The following is a 19,778-nucleotide window of genomic DNA, read 5'->3' on the forward strand; positions in this document are numbered from 1 at the left end:
CCTTTTTTTGTTTTCCATTTGCTTGATAGATCTTCCTCCATCCCTTTATTTTGAGTCTATGTGTGTCTCTGCACATGCAATGGGTTTCCTGAATACAGCACACTGATGGGTCCTGACTCCTTGTCCAGTTTGCCAGTCTGTGTCTTTTAATTGGAGCATTTAGCCCATTTGCATTTAAAGTTAATATTGTTATGTGTGAATCTGATCCTGTCATTATGTTAGTTGGTTATTTTGCTCGTTAGTTGATGCAGTTTCTTCCTAGCTTCGATGGTCTTTACAATTTGGCATGTTTTTGCAGGGGCTGGTACCGGTTGTTCCTTTCCATGTTTAGTGCTTCCTTCAGGAGCTCTTTTAGGGCAGGCCTGGTGGTGACAAAATCACTCAGCATTTGCTTGTCTGTAAAGTATTTTATTTCTCCTTCACTTATGAAGCTCAGTTTGGCTGGGTATGAAATTCTGGGTTGAAAATTCTTTTCTTTAAGAATGTTGAATATTGGCCCCCACTCTCTTCTGGCTTGTTGAGTTTCTGCCGAGAGATCAGCTGTTAGTCTGATGGGCTTCCCTTTGTGGGTAACCCGACCTTTCTCTCTGGCTGCCCTTAACATTGTTTCCTTCATTTCAACTTTGGTGAATCTGACAATTATGTGTCTTGGAGTTGCTCTTCTCGAGGAGTATCTTTGTGGCGTTCTCTGTACTTCCTGAATCTGAATGTTGGCCTGCCTTGCTAGATTGGGGAAGTTCTCCTGGATAATATCTTGCAGAGTGTTTTCCAACTTGGTTCCATTCTCCCTGTCATTTTCAGGTACACCAGTCAGACGTAGGTTTGCTCTTTTCACATAGTCCCAAATTTCTTGGAGGCTTTGTTCATTTCTTTTTATTCTTTTTTCTCTAAACTTCCCTTCTCACTTCATTTCATTCATTTCATCTTCCATCAGCAATACCCTTTCTTCCAGTTGATCGCATCTGCTACCGAGGCTTCTGCAATCTTCGCTTAGTTCTCGATACTTGGCTTTCAGCTCCATCAGCTCCTTTAAGCCCTTCTCTCCATTGGTTATTCTAGTTATCCACTTGTCTAATTTTTTTTCAAAGTTTTTAACTTCTTTGCTGTTGTTTTGAATTTCCTCCCGTAGCTCGGAGTAGTTTGATCGTCTGAAGCCTTCTTTTCTCAACTCATCAAAGTCCTCCTCCGTCCAGCTTTGTTCCACTGCTGGTGAGGAGCTGTATTCTTTGGAGGAGGAGAAGTGCTCTGCTTTTTAGAGTTTCCAGTTTTTCTGCTCTGTTTTTTCCCCATCTTTGTGGTTTTATCTACTTTTGGTCTTTGATTATAGTGATGTACAGATGGGTTTTTGGTGTGGATGTCCTTTCTGTTTGTTAGTTTTCCTTCTACCAGACAGGACCCTCAGCTGCAGGTCTGTTGGAGTTTACTAGAGGTCCATTCCAGACCCTGTTTGGCTGGGTGTCAGCAGCGGTGGCTGCAGAACAGCGGATTTTCGTGAGACCACAAATTCAGCTGTCTGATAGTTCTTCTGGAAGTTTTGTCTCAGAGGAGTACCCGGCTGAGTGAGGTGTCAGTCTGTCCCTACTGGGGGGTGCCTCCCAGTTAGGCTGCTCGGGGGTGAGGCACCCACTTTAGGAGGCAGTCTGTCCGTTCTCAGATCTCCAGCTGTGTGCTGGGAGAACCACTACTCTCCTCAAAGCTGTCAGTCAGACAGGGACATTTAAGTCTGCAGAGGTTCCTGCTGAGTTTTTGTTTGTCTGTGCCCTGCCCCCAGAGGTGGAGCCTACAGAGGCAGGCAGGCCTCCTTGAGCTGTGGGGGGCTCCACCCAGTTCGAGCTTCCTAGCTGCTTTGTTTACCTAAGCAAGCCTGGGCAATGGCGGGCGCCCCTGCCCCAGCCTGGCTGCCACCTTGCAGTTTGATCTCAGACTGCTGTGCTAGCAATCAGCGAGACTCCGTGGGCATAGGACCCTCCGAGCCAGGTGCGGGACACAATCTCCTAGTGTGCTGTTTTCCAGGCCCATTGGAAAAGCGCAGTATTAGTGTGGGACTGACCCGATTTTCCAGGTGCCATCTGTTACCCCTTTCTTTGACTAGGAAAGGGAACTCCCTGACCCCTTGTGCTTCCCTAGTGAGGCAATGCCTCACCCTGCTTCGGCTCGTGCACAGTGCGCTTCACCGACTGTCCTGCACCCACTGTTTGGCACTCCCTAGTGAGATGAAACCGGTACCTCAAACAGAAATGCAGAAATCACCCGTCTTCTGTGTCGCTCAGGCTGGGAGCTGTAGACCGGAGCTGTTCCTATTTGGCCATCTTGGCTCCACCCCCTTACCTAAACTCTTATCTTTTTAATATGTGAGCCCCAAAATAACGTCTTAAAAATCTTTATATTTATTGACATTGTGATCATTTAAATTCAAAAGTGAAAACAATAAAAACAGAGAAGGAGATATTACAAACAGGTCAGCTGGAACTTTTAGGGTGGGAATACCTTGGTAGAACTTCTATAATCCTTAGAGTTTCTGGTCCAGGAATTCCATTTTGCTAATAATACTGTATAGTCAGAATGATTTTTAAGAATTAAGAAATGCTTTTCTATCTCAGAATCATAAACATATTCTCCTGTATTTTCTAACATCTTATAGTTTTGGTTCTTACCTTTATCTTTAACCATCTGAAGTTAATTTCTTTCTTTTTTAAAAAAAAAATCCAATATTGATACGGGAGTGCTGGGAAGGGAAAGGAGTGGTCCCTTTAAATGATATGGAAGGGAGGAAGGGAAGTGCTGGGTAGAGAAAGGCTTGGTCCCTGGGTAGGGCTCCATCTCCACGGACCTAGGTGAGGACAGGCATTTCCTGCCCAAATGTTGCATTTCCCAAGACCACCCTGGCTTACCATGCCCCTATCCTGGGCCTATTAAAACCTGAGACCATAGCAGGCAGACACAGAAATGGCTGGACATCATGAGGGACACAATGGCAGAAGAAGACACACATAACTGGTCATCAAGAGCATGCTGACAGGCATCAACAGATGCCAGCACGCTGGCAGGCCATTGACCAGTGGGACGAGGCAGAGTTTGGCGGGACAGTCAGGCTGGGGCTGCCGAGTGGCTCAACTCCAGGGAAAAAACATCTCCCTTCTGGTTCTCCCATTGGTGGAGAGCTACTTCCATTCTATAAAAATTTGCACTCATTCTCCAAGCCACATGTGATCTGATTCTTCCAGTACACCAAGGCAAGAAACCCCGGGATAGAGAAATCCCTCTGTCCTTGTGATAAGGAAGGGGGTCTAATTGAGCTGGTTAACACAGGCTGCCTATAGACAGCAAACTAGGAGAGCATCCTGTAACACACGCCCACTGGGGCTTCAGCTGTAAACATTCACCCCTAGACACTGCCATGTGGTCGGAGCCCCACAGCCTGCCTGTCTGTATGCTCTGCTAGAGGTTGGAGCAATGGGGTACTGAAGAAACGAGCCACACCCCCATCGCACACCCTGCAAGGGGGACGAGGGAACCTTTCCCATTTAAACTGGGGACTCATCTGGGATTGTGGAAGGTGAGTGTGAGTGAATGCCAAACTGTTGGGTCTGCCTCTCTTTCAAAACCTTGCCACCTTTCTTTTTCCTGTGGGTAATAGGCTCTGTTTCTCTTCACTGGGTTTTAAAAACTCCACCCTAACTGGGAGGTCGAAACCCCCAGGCTTTGTCTCTTTTCTGTCTTTGAAATGGCTCTTATTTCTTTTTTTATAATGTTAGGAGTTTTGCTACAGGCTGTGGAAATGTTACTAAGCAAAATGAGCATTAGGCTCAGCCTCTGAAGGTGAAAATCAGACCAACTTTTCCTAGAGATGCCATGTATGCCTCCACTTTGACAGCTGCAGGCATGCATGGCTCAGGGCACCTCTCCTTACCCTTTTTCCTCCCAGCTTGGGCACCTGGGCATGCCCGCAGCAGGCAAGGGTCGAGCCCAACAGTCACAAGCAGGGCGGGAGTAAGCCATGATGGTAGCTGCAACCCCACAGGGCCAACGGACATGTGCTTCTTGCCCACCATGCCAATGGACCCTCTCCTCCCCTGGCCAAAGAATTCAAACTAGTCTGAACTGGGGGAAAGATACAAGGATTAGAAAGGCCCAGTTGCACTAAGCAAGGGTTTCTTCCCCCAGACTCTCTCCTCTTTTTGCCCCTTAAACTGTTTTTCTCTTTTTTTCCTTTTCTACGTGAGAGGGCTCCCCCTAGCTCTGTTTCTGATAAGAAAGTTAACAGGAATGGCCCCTGCTGGCTGAGCACTGCGAATTTGGCAGTGCACATTTGAGACACTCTAAATAGATATAAACAGCCTCTAAAATACTTTTTCAGTCCCAATCTCGATTCCAAGCTTCAGGCTGAGGACCTAGAAAGAAAAACCCCGTCTGAGGGATCCAAAGCCAGGCAACAGGCACAGTGTAAAGCAGGACCAATTCCTGCCGACTAAACCTCTTACCCCATGGAAGGAGACCATGCTTCATGGCATAAACAGGCCCAGGAAGCTCAGTTTTCCGACAGCAGGGAGAAATGGAGGCATAGGTGAGGGTGGTTAATTCCTATTCTCTAGGTTTCCCCTGCTTCATGGGTACATACCACAGTGGTACCTATGGCCAGCTCAGGGATAAGGGGTGGAAAGTGAAAGGAGGATGCTAGCTTTCTGTCTCCATCACACTGAGTTTTCACTGAAAGAAGGAAAGGAATGAGGGCTGCCTCTATTCCCTGTCTTTCAGACACTCCTCTGGAGTGTATGCTGAACCACTGGGACTGTTTGACCCTCTGAATCTGGAGGGAAAACCCCTCATAGACCTCTGCACAAGTGTTTGGCCAAATTATGATTTACAGGAAGGATGGCTTGGCCTCAGGAAGGAACCATTCATTTTGATACCATTCAGCAGTTGGAATTTTTCTGTGGATGTGAGGACAGATGGTCTGAAGCCCCATATGTGCAGGCTTTCTATAGCTTGCAAGGCAACCCAGACTTTCCCAACAGTGTAGGATTGATTGATCCAGCCCTCCTGTTGGCCATCTCAGGTAGCAAGGGGTAAGCCCAGGGAATTAAAGATATGAGTCCCAAAGGCACCCCCAGCAGAGGAGTCAGCTCCCTCCAGCCTTGCTCCTCCAGATCCACCCTGACCTCCATATCCAGCTTCAGCCCCTCACTTGCCCCCTTTTAGAAATCCTCACCCTAAACAAGCCCCAGTCTCACTCTTGCCCCTCCAACAGATGCCCAGTGAATTTGGGCCCAGTAAGGCCAAGGTCCCCTTCTCCCTACAGGACTTAAAGCAAATTAAGAGAGATCTTGGCAACTTTTCAGATGACCCTGAGAGACTTTCCAGAATTTCACCCAAATGTTTGAATGCTCCTGGAGAGATGTTATGTTACTTTTCAATCAGACCCTGACATACACTGAGAAGCAGTCTGCTCTGCAAGCAGCAGAGAGATTTGGGGATTAAAAAAAAAATCTGATATGAGGTAGTTTCACGTGACAAGCACATATTTTCATTGGTTTATTTGCCATCTATATATTTTTGGTGACATGACTCTTCGTGTCTTTTTCTCACATTTGAATAGGATTGTTCGCTCTTTTACTGTTGAGATTTTAGACTTCTTTATATATTCTAGATACTAGTCCTGGATATATACTATATACTAGTTGGATATACAGTTTACAAATATTTTCTCTTAGTCTGTAGCTTGTCTTTTCACTCCCTTAACAGAGTTTGTTCTTTTTTTTTTTTTTTGTAGACAGAGTCTCGTGTGTTGCCCAGGCTGGCATGCAGTGGTGCAATCTCGGCTCACTGCAAACTCCGCCTCCTAGGTTCAAATGATCCTCCCGCCTCAGCCTCCCAAGTAGCTGGGATTACAAACTTGTGCCACCATGCCCCACTAACTTTTGCATTTTTTTTTTTAGTAGAGACAGGATTTCATCATGTTAGCCAGGCTGGTTTGGAACCCCTGATCTCAAGTGATCTACCTGCCCTGGCCTCCCAAAGTGCTGGGAATACAGGTGTGAACCACTGCACTTGGCCTCCCTTAACAGAGTTTGTCACAGAGCAACAGTTTTTAATTTAGTTGATGTCCAACTTATCAATTTTCCTTATATAAATCTTGATTTTGGTGTCAAGTCTAAGAACTCTGCCTTGCCCTAGGTCCTAAATATTTTATCCTATTTTTGTTTAAACATTTTATAGTTTTTCATTTTATATTTAAGCTAATTTTTAAATAAGTTATCAGACTTAGGTTGAGATTTGTTTGTTTTTTCTTACAGATGTCCAATTACTCTAGCATTTTTGTTGAAAAGACATTTCCTCCACTGAATTCCTTTTGCACCTTTGTCAGAAATCATTTGGACATATTTGTGTGGATCTATTTCTGGGTTTACTTTCAAGTCTGTTGATCTATATATCTATCCTCTTACCAACACTGCATTGTCTTGATTCATATATCTATGTAATAGATCTTGAAATCCAGTAGAGTGATTCCTCTCATTTTATTTTTCAAAATTATTTTAGACATTATAATTACTTTGTCTTTCCATATAAATTTCAGAAAAATCTTGTCTATATGTATACAAAATCTTGCCATAATTTCAATAAGAATTATATTAAAGCAGTGTATTAATTTGGGGAGAATTTGTATCTTTATTGTGTTGAGTCTTCTAATCCATGGACATGGTATGACTTTCCATTTATTTAGATCTTTGATTTCTTTCATCAGTGTTTTGCTGTTTTCAGCATAAAAAAGTTCTATACGTGTTTTGTTAGATTTGCATGTATGCATTTCTTTTTTGAGCAATTTTAAACGGTATTGTGTTTATAATATTGGTGTCTATGTGTTCACATTCACTGCTAGCATAGAAATATAATTGATTTTTGTTTATCTAGTATCCTGTGACCTTTCTGGACTGTCTCAGTTGTAAGAGTTTTTTTGGTAGGTTTCTTGATGTTTTATGTGCAGACAACCATGTCATTTGGAAACAGGAACAGTTTTATTTCTAATCTGTTTGCATCTTATTTCCTTTTCTTATTGCACTGGCTAGAACTTCCAGTACTATATTGAAATACTGTGGGAAGAACTAGCATCCACACTTTGTTCCTTATATTAGGAAGCATTCAGTGGTTAAATAATATAACTGTTTCCATCCTTTACCTCAACCTACCTATACTTTTATATTTGAAGTTAGTGTCTTTACTAACTTCACTAGGCAACATACAATTGGGTCGTGTTTTTAAATCCACACTACCCATTTCTGTCATTCAATGGTATATTTAGACCATTTATGTTTAATGTACTTATTTATATTTAGGGCTTACATCTGCTATTCTATATTTTGTTTTCTGTTTGTTCTATTTTTTGGATTTCTGTTTTCTTTCTTCTGCTTTACCAAGGAATTTTTCAATGACTTCATCTGTAAGTATTCTTTGAGGGATAGTTTTAAATACAAATTTAAAATTTTTGTTGTTATAGTGCTATCCAGATGTTCTGTTTCTTCTTGAGTCAGTTTTTATAATTTGTGTCTTTGAAGAAATTTGTGCATTTCATCTAAGTTGTCAATTTTATTGGCATAAAGTAGTTTATATTATTCCCTTATGTTTATTTTAATTTCTGTAGTATCTGTTTTGATGCCCTCTGTTTTATTTATATTGTTAATTTTCATATTCTCTCTTTTTATTGATCATTCCAGCTAGTGATTTACCCACGTTACACATCTTTTCAAAGAACTAGCTTTTGGTCATAGATTTTAAAATATTGTTTGGTGTGCTTTCTCTGTCATTGATTTACTATTATTTTTATAATTTCTTCCCTTCTAGTTAACTTAGGTTTAATTAGCTTTTAGTTTCTTGCTTCTTAATGTGTGAACTTGTGTATAAGCTTTCATTCTATGCCCTTCTTGTTTTGTAATATAAACATTTAAACTATAAATTTCCTCCTAAGCATTGAGTTAGCTGCATTACACATTTTCATATGGTAGATATTTATTATCACTTAGTCCAAAGTATTTCTAATATCCCTTGTGATTACTTCCTTGACTTGCAGTTTAGTTTCCAAAGATTTGGGGTTTAAAAAATATCTTCCTGTTAGATTTCTAATTTAGTTGTTTGTGGTAATAGAAAATAGTCTGTATAATTTAAGTTATTAAAGATTTATGGAGAACTGTGTTATGGCCATGCATATACAGTTTATTTACATAAAAGTTCAATATGTGCTTGAAAAGAGTGTGCTTTCTTGCATTGCTTGGTGTAGTGTTCTATAAATGTCAATTAGGACAAGATGATTGATAATGTTTTTCATATCTTCTATGCCTTTCTCTCTTTGAAAGCATGATTTTTTATGATTATTCTTGAATGTCCTCTGTACTCAACAAGGTCTCTCCAGTTGGTGGGAACATGAGTGATTCCCAGCTATGTGTAAACTATGAGAATTATTTGTTCTACAGTTTCCCAGTAATTGTACTTTTCCTAGGAATTGTTCTTTGCCCAGCTTCATGGTGGTTCACATTACACATGTACAGATTAATACTCAGACAAAATGTTAAGGCCCTATGTAGATTTCCAGAGGCATTTATTTGTGTACCTCTGATATTCTTTTCCACAAATTCTTAGCACCAGATTTGGCCTCCCTGTACTCTAATCTCTGTCTCTTCAGTCAGTGAGTTCACTGGGCTGTATTTGGGATCCTGATCCTACTCCACAGGCTGGTAATTTCCTATACGCGGCAGCCAGGAGATAATAAGGATCATGTCTTTTTACTTTTCTCAAGAATTACAGTTTTATGCTGCTTATTTTCAATGTCTGAACATAGTTGTTTCACATATTTTTTGTTCAGTTTTCTGGTTGTTTAAATTATGAGGATAATAATGGGCCCTGTTACTCTCACATGGCCAGAGGCAGAAGTAGCTCTTCTCTTCCCTTCCCTTCCTTTTTCTTTCCTCCTTTTTGTTTCTTTCCTTTCCTTTCTCCCTTTCTCCTTTCCTTTTCTTTAATAATAGTAATCCTTCATTTTAGTGCAGTTTAAATGATTATCAGTTAATACAACAGATGGTATGGGTTTCCTCTGAGAGCTATGTGTACATGCTCATGTTGGCTAGTAGACTTTACTTTAAAAAATTAGACAGGAATGTTGCGATCTCCCAGTGAAGGGCCTTTTATTAGTACCAAGGTACTATGATAGCCCATACCTTTAGATACCTTAGTGCTTCCAAAGCAGAGAGTTCAGTTTCTGTAGAGTAATTCTTCAATTTTAGTCTGGATATAAAGATTGCCACTGTTTTCTATGTGTGTAGGTGGGAAAGTTTGGGAGGGCCCAACTGGTTTAAGCATTTTTTTCAATCCTTTAATTAATTTTGCTAAATATATCTAGCATTCCATTCCACTCTCTATACCTGTCCTCTTTGTGCTTGGAGCATTCTAGGGACTTCACCAAGAAGATAATATTCAATCCTTTTTGTGGCCTTATCTTGTGGGTATTCTGGGCTATAGTTTGGTCTGGTTTATTCATTGATGTAATTTCATCTTCGTTTTGTCTTCCAGAAGTGGATCAGTGTCACTGGTTTGCTCATGGCTTTCTATTCCATTCTTAGCTTTTCTGATAATTTACAATGTTTTGTACTTCTATACTGTCATTTTCAGGGAATTTGGGGACAGAGGGAGAGGCAAATATATGCTTATGCTATCATCTTAAACTAGATACCTTTTCTGAAAATTTTACAGCAAGCACTTATGCAATTAAAAAGTTTAATTTTCCAGGCATGATGGCTCACACTTATAATCCCAGCACAATGGGAGGCCGAGGCAGGCGGATCATGAGGTCAGGAGATCGAGACCATCTTGGCCAACATGATGAAACCCCGTCTCTACTAAAAATACAAAAATTAGCTTGGTGTGGTGGTGCATACCTGTAGTTCCAGCTGCTTGGGAGGCTGAGGCAGGAGAATCACTTGAACCTGGGAGGTGGAGGCTGCAGTGAGCCAAGATCACACCATTCACTCCAGCCAGGCAACGGAGTGAGACTCCGTCTCAAAAAAAAAAAAAAAAAAAAAAGTTTAATTGACTTTTTAGTCATTAAAAAACCCACCTAATTTCCAAGGCTTAATTTATATCAAGAGAATAAATAACAATGTTAATATGAATTACTTAGAAGTGAACCAAAGCCTACCAGTAATTCAGATTATTTCAGTACAATCTAGTGATTGGTTCCTATTTATATAATTGCATATTATTTTGCTTGGGATACTTTAAACACTGTAATTGACTTTTAAAAAATGCTTCAGCTCTGTGACAAAAGTGGCATCACAGATTTGAAATTATACTTTTGTTTCATGATTTAATTTGAATATATGCCTATATTAAAGTAGACAAATTAGAGTTTATTGTCATATTTGTGTGTGGGTTGTCTGTTTTTCTAATAGATACAAGAGTAAACCTGGTGATGACTATGAAGATCCCAAAGATCTTCAAGCCATCAAAGAAGCCCAGGTGTACATGGGAGATTTCAATCTGAAGACAGCCCCAGACTACAAGATACCTGAGCACATGAGAATAAATGCGGCCAAGAAGGAAGAGGAACTAGGACACCTAGATTCTTTGGTACTTATCTACAGATTTTATGACAATGGAGAAAGCACCCTGGGTTCTTAATTAAATTCTGCTAAAACCACTCATTTCCCTATCTGGTCAATAAGAATATATAACCATAGAAATTTAGAACTGGAAAAGACTTCCACGATTATCTAGAATGTCCTCTTTTTACAAATAAGGAAACTGAGGCCCAGAGAGGACAAGAGATTTGCCCATGGTTAGTCAGCTAATATGGAAGAACCAGCTGCAAATACTTATAGTGTATCTGAGGGTTATAGATAGGTATTACCTGACAGGTATGGCAGGGTCATCAAGGATATCTGGTAATCTAGGTTGGAGTTTGACTCTCTGATGAACGTCTCTATCTCTTTTTTTGCTGTGGCCTTATTAGAAGTATTAATACATCTTTGTTGAGTTAGCATTTCCCAGAAGACTCATTCTGTCTTTGAGCTTTCCTTAAAATACCATGTTTCAGTACCAGTTTCATGGGTAAGCTTATATTTTGTGGACTTTGAACCTCTGAAATTCAAACAAATCCTCATTGGATGTAGTTTTTCGTTGCCATGGACCACTAAGGACTTAGATTTAAAAGGCCGTTGTTTAGCCTTTTTTTGTAGGACTTCCAAACTTTTCTAGGCAACTCAATGCTAACAAACTAATATATTTCTTTGTTATTTTCTCCACATTCCTCTAAACCACTTTCAATCATCCTGATCATTCTGGTGCCCATTTTCTTATGAATGTTCCTCTTCCTGCTATATTAATTCTTTAATCACCATTTGAACTGACAAGTGACTTTTTATACTTAAAGGCTTAAAGGTCATCTGAGCTACTACTTTTAGGAGAACTTGATACATGGTAACGTAATGTGGTTGTGGAGGTTGCACGTTTCAAGGCATCACTTTGGAGAGGGTGCCAATCACATCACAGATATATTAATAGTATTTTTGAATATTTTATAATTTTCTGACAAATGAAAATGAAATATCCTGAGGAAGGGGTGTCTTTTTCTGTTTCACCAAAGAGATGCATCCCAGCAGCATAAGGGTCCTGGTTTGGCAATTCATATCCATAAATCCATTTTCATAACTCATAACTGTGTGTTTCTCATCAAAATGGAAAATTTGGACATTTTAGTAATGACCATTTGGATTGTTTTCCTAGTTGTTCTTCTAGGTAATTTTTATTTATTCATCATGTTACATACATCATTGTAGAGAAATGTTCTTATGACCAACAATTTATCCAATCTGAAATTTCATACTCTAGCTAGAGGAGATGGGCAGGTATGATATCTTCAACTTAATTGCATTACACTGAAATTTGTTTTATTAAAATAAAATCATGGCCGGGCGCGGTGGCTCAAGCCTGTAATCCCAGCACTTTGGGAGGCCGAGGCGGGCGGATCACGAGGTCAGGAAATCGAGACCATCCTGGCTAACAGGGTGAAACCCCGTCTCTACTAAAAATACAAAAAAAAAAAATTAGCCGGGCGTGTTGGCGGGCGCCTGTAGTCCCAGCTACTCGGGAGGCTGAGGCAGGAGAATGGCGTGAACCCCGGGAGGCGGAGCTTGCAGTGAGCCGAGATTGCGCCACTGCACTCCAGCCTGGGGGACAGAGCAAGACTCCGTCTCAAAAAAAATAAAATAAAAATAAAATAAAATCACATAGAACACCTTTTTCTATAAGTCAGAAGACTGGAGTTCTGTTTCCATCTCTGCCACTTAATAGCCATGTGAACTTTGCTAAGTCATATAAATCTCCCTAAGCCTTTTATTTCATCTATAAAAAGAGTATTAATACCAATTAACAATAAGACATGTCTGGTATACCTCATAGGGTTAATTTAATGGTCAAAATCCATAAATGGTCTTTATTGTCATGGTCAAATTGAAAACCATTGAAAAGTATTAAATATTTTTAAAATAGTGTATTATTCGTCTTTTTTCTCAGCCAGTATTTAGGTTTGTGTGGTATTTGAAAAACTAGAAAGAAAGGGTTGATGTGTGAAGAGGCTCCTTAAAGAGGTAGGCCTTGCAGCCATCAGTGATTTGGGTTTGTTCTTGGTGGCCTAATCTGCAGTCCCTCAGACACTTCAGAGGTGGTTGTCCATTCACCCAACTGCTGGCTTTTGAGTTTAAACCTTAGTGGTTTAAAGGTTTATTTTCAAGTTGCAGAACATTTCCTCTATCTTGATACAGTTTTCTGTGTTGCAGATAGTAAATATATATGTAGCTTTTGTAAGACTGCTTGAAGGAGTGACTTTTGATCTTTAAAAAACTGTATGTTTATGCAAAGTAACACTTAATGGCCTTTGGACAATCTAGTAGCCTAACTGCACACAGGAAGTAGGGTAGGGTTGCATGTGCTCTCAGGCTCTCGGAATGGCATTTAGAAAACACAGACCAGGGAGACAGCTGGTAATGAAAGAGCAATGGTATTGTATAGCCTCTGTGCCTGGAAGCAGAGGCACAGCTTGGCTTTGATAAATGGAGAAGGAATGAAGGAAGGATCCTGCAGTCTCTTGGTGTGACATGCTACTGAAATTCAGAATCATGGCCTTGCCTACACAAAGAGTAACAATAATCATGTGGCCAAAATACAGAATGAAGATAGGCTAACCTGTAGTTTGGGCCTAGGTGGGCAGCCCTAAGTGAGTCTGTCAAAGGGATTCAAAGTTCCAGGAGGAAAATGAATTAATGGCCTTCCCCTTCCTCCCTGGAGAGAGTATCCAGCTTGAATAAGGCTCCTGGAAGGACTTCCATGGAGTGATAAAGGAGGACAGGGGAACTCAGCCACACGAGCCAGCTGGAGGGAACAAATTTTGGGAAGCCGAGAGATACCAGAGGTCACATCTAGACTGTCCTTCCATCTTGGAGGGTCTAAATGGAAAAAATCCTAAATATTAGAGTAAAGGGAAACTTGGTGGTAAAAAGGTATGATCAGATGAATTTTTATCTTGAATTTTTGCTAGGCCTTTCAGCAAGGGAAAAGAGCAGATCATATTCCATACAGTTATTTGTCAGAGGGTTGTACTGTTGTTTCCTTCCTCTTCTTTTTTTCAGGTCCATGGAAATAAAAGGCACATGAACAAGTGCATTCTCTCTCTTAGAGACCTTAAAGTGGCTGTTGTTGAGGAAATACAGTGCCTGGTACAAGAACTGAAGAACATTCAGTCGACTCTTCACATATCCAAGCACATACCCATTCCCAAAATTCCTCAGATACACCCAGAAGAAGTTCCAGAAAAGAGATTTCAGTATGATGAAGAAACTCTCCTAAATTTTAAGCAACAGCAAATGCAAAGTAACGATGAGAAGTCCCCCGGAGTGGAACAGATAGGGTCTGGAGGTCCAGGTGGAGGATTCCTCAAGCTCTCTTCTGGAAAGGATGGGGATTTGACAACCCGCGATTCAATATCTAGGTCATCAAAGGCATCAACATTCAGCCTAGATATACCAAAGTGTATGGAATTTGAAAAAGCAGAGCCAACGGATGTGGAGCTGGAAATTATGAAGAGAGACGAGATTAAACATGTGTACATGCAACAGTATTTGGTCAACAGGGTAAGCAGTGAACCTGTTCCTAGTTAAAGCTGAAAGAGAGAAGAGAAGGGAAAAAATTGGGTTGGGTTTTTTGTTTATTTATTTAAAATTTATCTGCATGAACCTTTCCCAAACCCTGACCAGCTCACCACTCAGTGATGGCTTGGCTTCCTCCCCATCCTTGGCCTTCTGGAAATCATCGTGCTCTTCCCAGAACTACAGAGTTTTTAAACTTTTTGTTTTGGAAAGCTGACAAAGAATGAAGGGGAAGCCCATGTTTCAGTTACTTGGCATCTAACTGAAGTCATCGTAAAGGGGAAGTGGAGGAGCAGCTTTTAGATGATGGATGGAACATAGATGATGGATAGAACATAGTTAAGAATTTTCCAGGGAAACAGGACACCCTCTGCTTTTCACACCATCCTTTTTCTCTAATGTGTGGTTTGTTGCATTAGTAGAAGTGTTTATGGTAATTACTGGGTTTGAGATTGTTCTGGAACTGGAATGACGACTATTTTTATTTCTAGGAAAATCATGACCAGACTAGGGCCTGTTGGGCAGGAGAAGAACCTTTCTTGGATAGATAACTTTCTGCTGCCAGCCATGTGGATTCCCTTTCCTCAGTGTGTCTTTCCAGCTCCACCCTGTGGTGATGCCCTCAATAGCTTCCCAGCCTTATTCTTCACCATTATCTCTTCTTTGTCCAGCCCTATTTTCTCACTGCTCTTGCCCTCTCCACTCCACCTTTTCCTCCCACACCATTCTGAGTTTTATATCTGTGCTTTTTCCTTTGCTGTTTCCTTCTACCAGTAATGACTTCCTTCCAGAGTTGAGTCATCATTCAAAGCACAGCTCAGTTCCAAACCCTCTCCAGCATTTTCCGCCCACATTACTTATGCTGTCCTTGTTTCTAAACTCCAGTTGCACCTGTAATAAGCATCTCATGTTTTACACTAATTTTCCTTGCTGTTTCGGGGGTATTAGTATTGTTTTGAAAATTAGATTACACAATTCTTGAGCAAAGGGCCACATATACTTCTTCTGATTCCTCCACATAGTCTAGGACAATGTCAAACATATAATAGATATTCAGTCAAAGGTTTTGATTGATTTAATTGTAACTAATTTATTAATTTAACAAATATTTATTGGATGTTCTGTATGCAGGGACACTGATAGATAGGATTAGGGATACAACAATTCTTAAGAAAGACATGTTCTCTATCTTCACAAAGCTTATAGGCTATTGGGATTGGAGAGAATAAAACAAGTGTAATCCTTACAGACTTGGAGACGTATGTGGTCCAGTTTAAGAATGGTGTTGCGTTGAAGAAAATATAGACCTGCCTCCAAATAAATGCAGGAATAATTCAAGTTTGTTAAATATGCTTTAAAGGGGAGCCCAAACATATAGTCTATAGCGATAGTTACTTAAAAGTTTAATTTTTTCTTCTCTGTTTTTTTTTTTTTTTCAGCTCTCTAAATTTCTCTGGTAGTTTCACTGCTCCAAACCCACAGATCTCTTTCCCTCCTCAGCCCCAGTCTGGGTCCTCACTTACTACAGGCTTTTGACAGTTGAGGCCACCTATCATGTACAAACTAATTAAAAACATAGAATGGTTTGTCTCTTCCTATTGTTCCAGTTTCCTCAGGAGAATCAGCCCTTGGGGCTCTCTCTTGACCTCTTCATCTCCTTTGTGATACTAGGGGGGAAAGCTGTTCCAAAATCAGAACAAAACTGAGGACTTAAAATTAGAAGGATCATAATGGATTAAAGTCTGGACCAGGACTTGGGATACTTAGGCTCTTATCAGGAAAACTACCTTTGACCTTAATTTCTTCAATCTTAGGAAAAGATTGAACAGATTTTTTGTGGCTCAATGATTATTTTGTCTATTTAAAATATTTACCATTCTGTGGGTTTGAAAATTTTCAACATAAGAAGTTGGGAAACGTATTTATTTGTGCTTACTATATAAAAGGGATTGTAGAGATACTATGGAGAATAAAGAGGAGATGGATAGAAACACTACCCACTCAGAGAGCTCATAAGCTACACAGTACAGCAAGAAGGGCATTCTTGATTGATGGCTTAGTCAATGGTGAAGAAATAGGTGGAAGGACTTCTAGTTACACAATTCCTACCACTTAATAAATTTATGTAAACTTAATGCCATTAATGAATTTATTTTTGTGACTGTACACACACACACAATTCTCCATCCATAAGGGCATAATAAAAAATGATTTCATACAAATTAGTACTGTTAGATAGTTTAAAAATGCATTTATCTAGTCTTCTAACATAGCCTCAAATATTTTTTCCATCTCAGATCAAAGAACTGGTTGTCACTTTCGATGCAGAACTCCGTCTCCTTAGACATCAGAAACTGAAACTAGATACTCAGATGAAATTATCTGACCTGCACCATGTCACCTTATTTCAAGAAATACTTCTCCTGAAGAATTTTGAAAAACAGGAGAACATACTTCAAGAACGTGTTAATTCCTTAGACAAAGAGGAACAGTACATGCAAGTATGCGTGGGCAGAAGAATCCTAGCTGGCTGCTTCCTTAGTTATGGAGAAACTTGATTTCTTTTTCTTCTTAACTCAAATCTCCCACTTGTTCTAGCCCTCATCTCTTTCTTGTCTTCTTTCCCCTCCTCCTTTTTCCTGTTATTCCTACCTACTCTCCGTCTTTAGTATTCATGGTCAAAGAGAAATGATTTAGATTTTTTAGTAAATTTGGTCTGATATTCTGTAAGGTAGGAGAATAAAATTTTCAAAAGTGAGACTTTGATTGTGCCACTCTACTCCAGCCTGGTGAGCTGGGTTCCCTAAAAAATAAAAAAGTAAGCTGTGATACAAAATTGAGTTTTGATTATATGTTATCCTTATGAAAATAACTGAAAAAGAAGCTGGTGAGTTTCTTAAATGTGATAGCTTCAGTGTAATATATGATTGAATATCATAAGAAATGAGGTTCCTTTGTTATATTTGTATATTAAATTTCAGAAAATAAATTATACTAGCTTTGTTTTAAAAGAAGAAAGATTCTATTAAACAGATAGTATATGCTAAATAGTAACATTCCTTTTTAGGTATATTAGCTTCACTAGAAATTATCTGTCTCTTTGTTTTAGTTATATATCAATACAAAAAATTCATTGGTTTTTGAGACTACACATGCAAAAATATTAGCTGACATCCACATATTCAATTTAAGGAATTTCAAGGAAAAGTTTCAATTTAATTTAGATTTTGGGGGGATGCTTAGCACTAAAAAGCTGATTTTCTAGTTCTAAACATAACTGATTTTTACAAAGGAATTATAAAATTTTAACCAATAAATGGATGGCTCTGCAAACATCAGAAATGTAAACTTCTTTTAAGAAGTTTTAAAAAATGTATTTGTAAACTGTAACCTTGCATTGTAAAGTACATTGCTCTCTGAACTTGGTTTATCAGAAATATTTATCATTTGTCCTTGTTTTTATTCATTTAGTGGAAAATAAATGAAACTCTTAAAGAGATGGAAGAGAAAAAGAATGAAATCACCAAACTCCAGGAGCAAGAAAAGGCACTCTATGCTGGTTTTCAAGCAGCCATTGGAGAAAACAATAAATTTGCAAACTTCCTCATGAAGGTCCTAAAGAAGAAGATTAAACGGGTAAAGAAAAAAGAAGTTGAAGGAGATGCTGGTTTGTATTTCTTTCTTGCATACGATCTTATTTTCTCTCATTAACATGAAATACAGAGGTAACTAAGGGACCTGTTAGATACCCTATTTTTTTCACTGTAACATGGGCAATGTAGAGATGCTGTGGGGGCTAAAGAGGAGAAGACATAAACCTTAAGGTCTTCCAACACCTGGAGTTAATCTGTGTGCGTGTTTGTTTGCACCTGCGTGCATGTGTTTATGTGTATCTGGTATGAGTTAGCATAGTGTAGTTTAAGTTAATAAGCACATCTTTTTATGTGTTTATTTGCCATATGTATATCTTGTTTGGTGAAATGTCTCCTTTTGCCCATGTTTGAATAGGATCATTTGCTTTTTTTACTGTTGAGTTTGGAGAGTTCTTTATATATTCTGTATACTAGTCCTGTGTCAGATACGTGGTTTGCAAATATTTTTTCCTAGTGTGTAGCTTACCTTTTCATTTACTGTAGTATCATTTGTTGAAAAGGTTTTCTCTCTTCAACTGAATTGCTTTGATCTTTGTCAAGATCATTTGGGCATCTTTGTGTGGATGTATGTCTAGGTTCTGTATTCTGTTACACTGATCTATGTGTCAATCTTTTCACCAATACTACGGTCTTGATTATTGTAGCTACATATTGAGCCCTTAAATCAGGTAGACTATCTCCTCCTACTTTATTCTTCTTTTGTAAAATTGTTGTAGCTATTCTAGTTCCTTGATATTTCCATATTTTAGAATAATCTTGTTTATATCTACAAAAAATCTTGTTGGAAATTTGGTAGTAATTGTGTTAAAACTGTATATTAATTTGGAGACAACTGGTATCTTTACTACATTGAGTTTTCCATTAGAAAGCACAATATGCTGTAGTCCTAGCTACTCGGGAGGCTGAGACAGGAGAATGGCGTGAAGCCAGGATGCAGAGCTGGCAGTGAGCCGAGATCATGCCACTGAACTCCAGCCTGGGCGACAGAGCAAGACCCCATCTCCAAAAAAAAAAAAAAGGCACAATATGTCTCTATTTATTTAGAACCTCAGTTTCTTTGATCAAAATTGTATACTAGTATTCAGTATATAATTCATGTTCATGTTTTGTTAGATTTACACCTGTTTCCTTTTTTAGTGATTTTTTTTTTTTTTTTGAGACGGAGTCTGGCTCTGTCACCCAGGCTGGAGTGCAGTGGTGTGATCTTGGCTCACTGCAAGCTCCGCCTCTCGGGTTCACACCACTCTCCTGCCTCAGCCTCCCGAGTAACTGGGATTACAGGCGCCCACCACTACGCCCAGCTAATTTTCTATTTTTAGTAGAGACGGGGTTTCACTGTGTTAGCCAGGATGGTCTCAATCTCTTGACCTTGTTGTGATCTGCCCACCTCGGCCTCCCAAAGTGCTGGGATTACAGGCGTGAGCTACTGTGCCCGACCCCTTTTTTAGTGATTTTAAGTGATGCTGTATTTTTAATCTCAGTGTCCTCATGTTCATTGCTACTAATAGATTTTTACATGCTTAGCTGATATCCTGTAACCTTACTTATTAGTTCTAAGAGGTTTTGATAGATTCCTTGGGAATTTCTATGTGATTATATTAGGTTGGTGCAAAAGTAATTGTGGGTTTTGCCATTAATAATGGGAAAATAATTTCACCTAATAATTTCATCTGCAAATATAGGCAGTTTTATTTATTTATTTCTGATCAGGATGCCTATTTCATTTTCTTGTCTTATTGCATGGCTAGAACATCCAGTACTATGAGAGTGCTGAGAGCTGACGTTCTTGCTTTATTTTCAATATTAAGTATAATGTTATCTATAGGTGTTTTATAGATACTCTATTAAGTTAAGGAAGTTCCCCTCTGTTCCTCTTTTTCATGAATTTTTTTCAGGAATGGGGGTGGAAATTTGTCAGATGCCTGTCTACATTGATTCACGA

General features: G+C 39.4%; 1 protein-coding gene across 1 annotated transcript in view; it reads left to right on the plus strand.

Moving 5' to 3' along the window:
• The window catches only part of CFAP44 (cilia and flagella associated protein 44), a 151,355-nt gene that overhangs the window by 96,705 nt on the left and 34,872 nt on the right, over window positions 1-19,778 (plus strand). The window contains exons 25-28 of the mRNA XM_003261819.3: window positions 10,434-10,611; window positions 13,668-14,168; window positions 16,481-16,684; window positions 17,655-17,850. Of these exons, the coding sequence (XP_003261867.1) occupies window positions 10,434-10,611; window positions 13,668-14,168; window positions 16,481-16,684; window positions 17,655-17,850 (1,079 nt within the window). The remainder of the gene's footprint in view (window positions 1-10,433; window positions 10,612-13,667; window positions 14,169-16,480; window positions 16,685-17,654; window positions 17,851-19,778) is intronic.

This window comes from Nomascus leucogenys, chromosome 21 (genome assembly GCF_006542625.1).
Source record: "Nomascus leucogenys isolate Asia chromosome 21, Asia_NLE_v1, whole genome shotgun sequence".
Taxonomy (NCBI): domain Eukaryota; kingdom Metazoa; phylum Chordata; class Mammalia; order Primates; family Hylobatidae; genus Nomascus; species Nomascus leucogenys.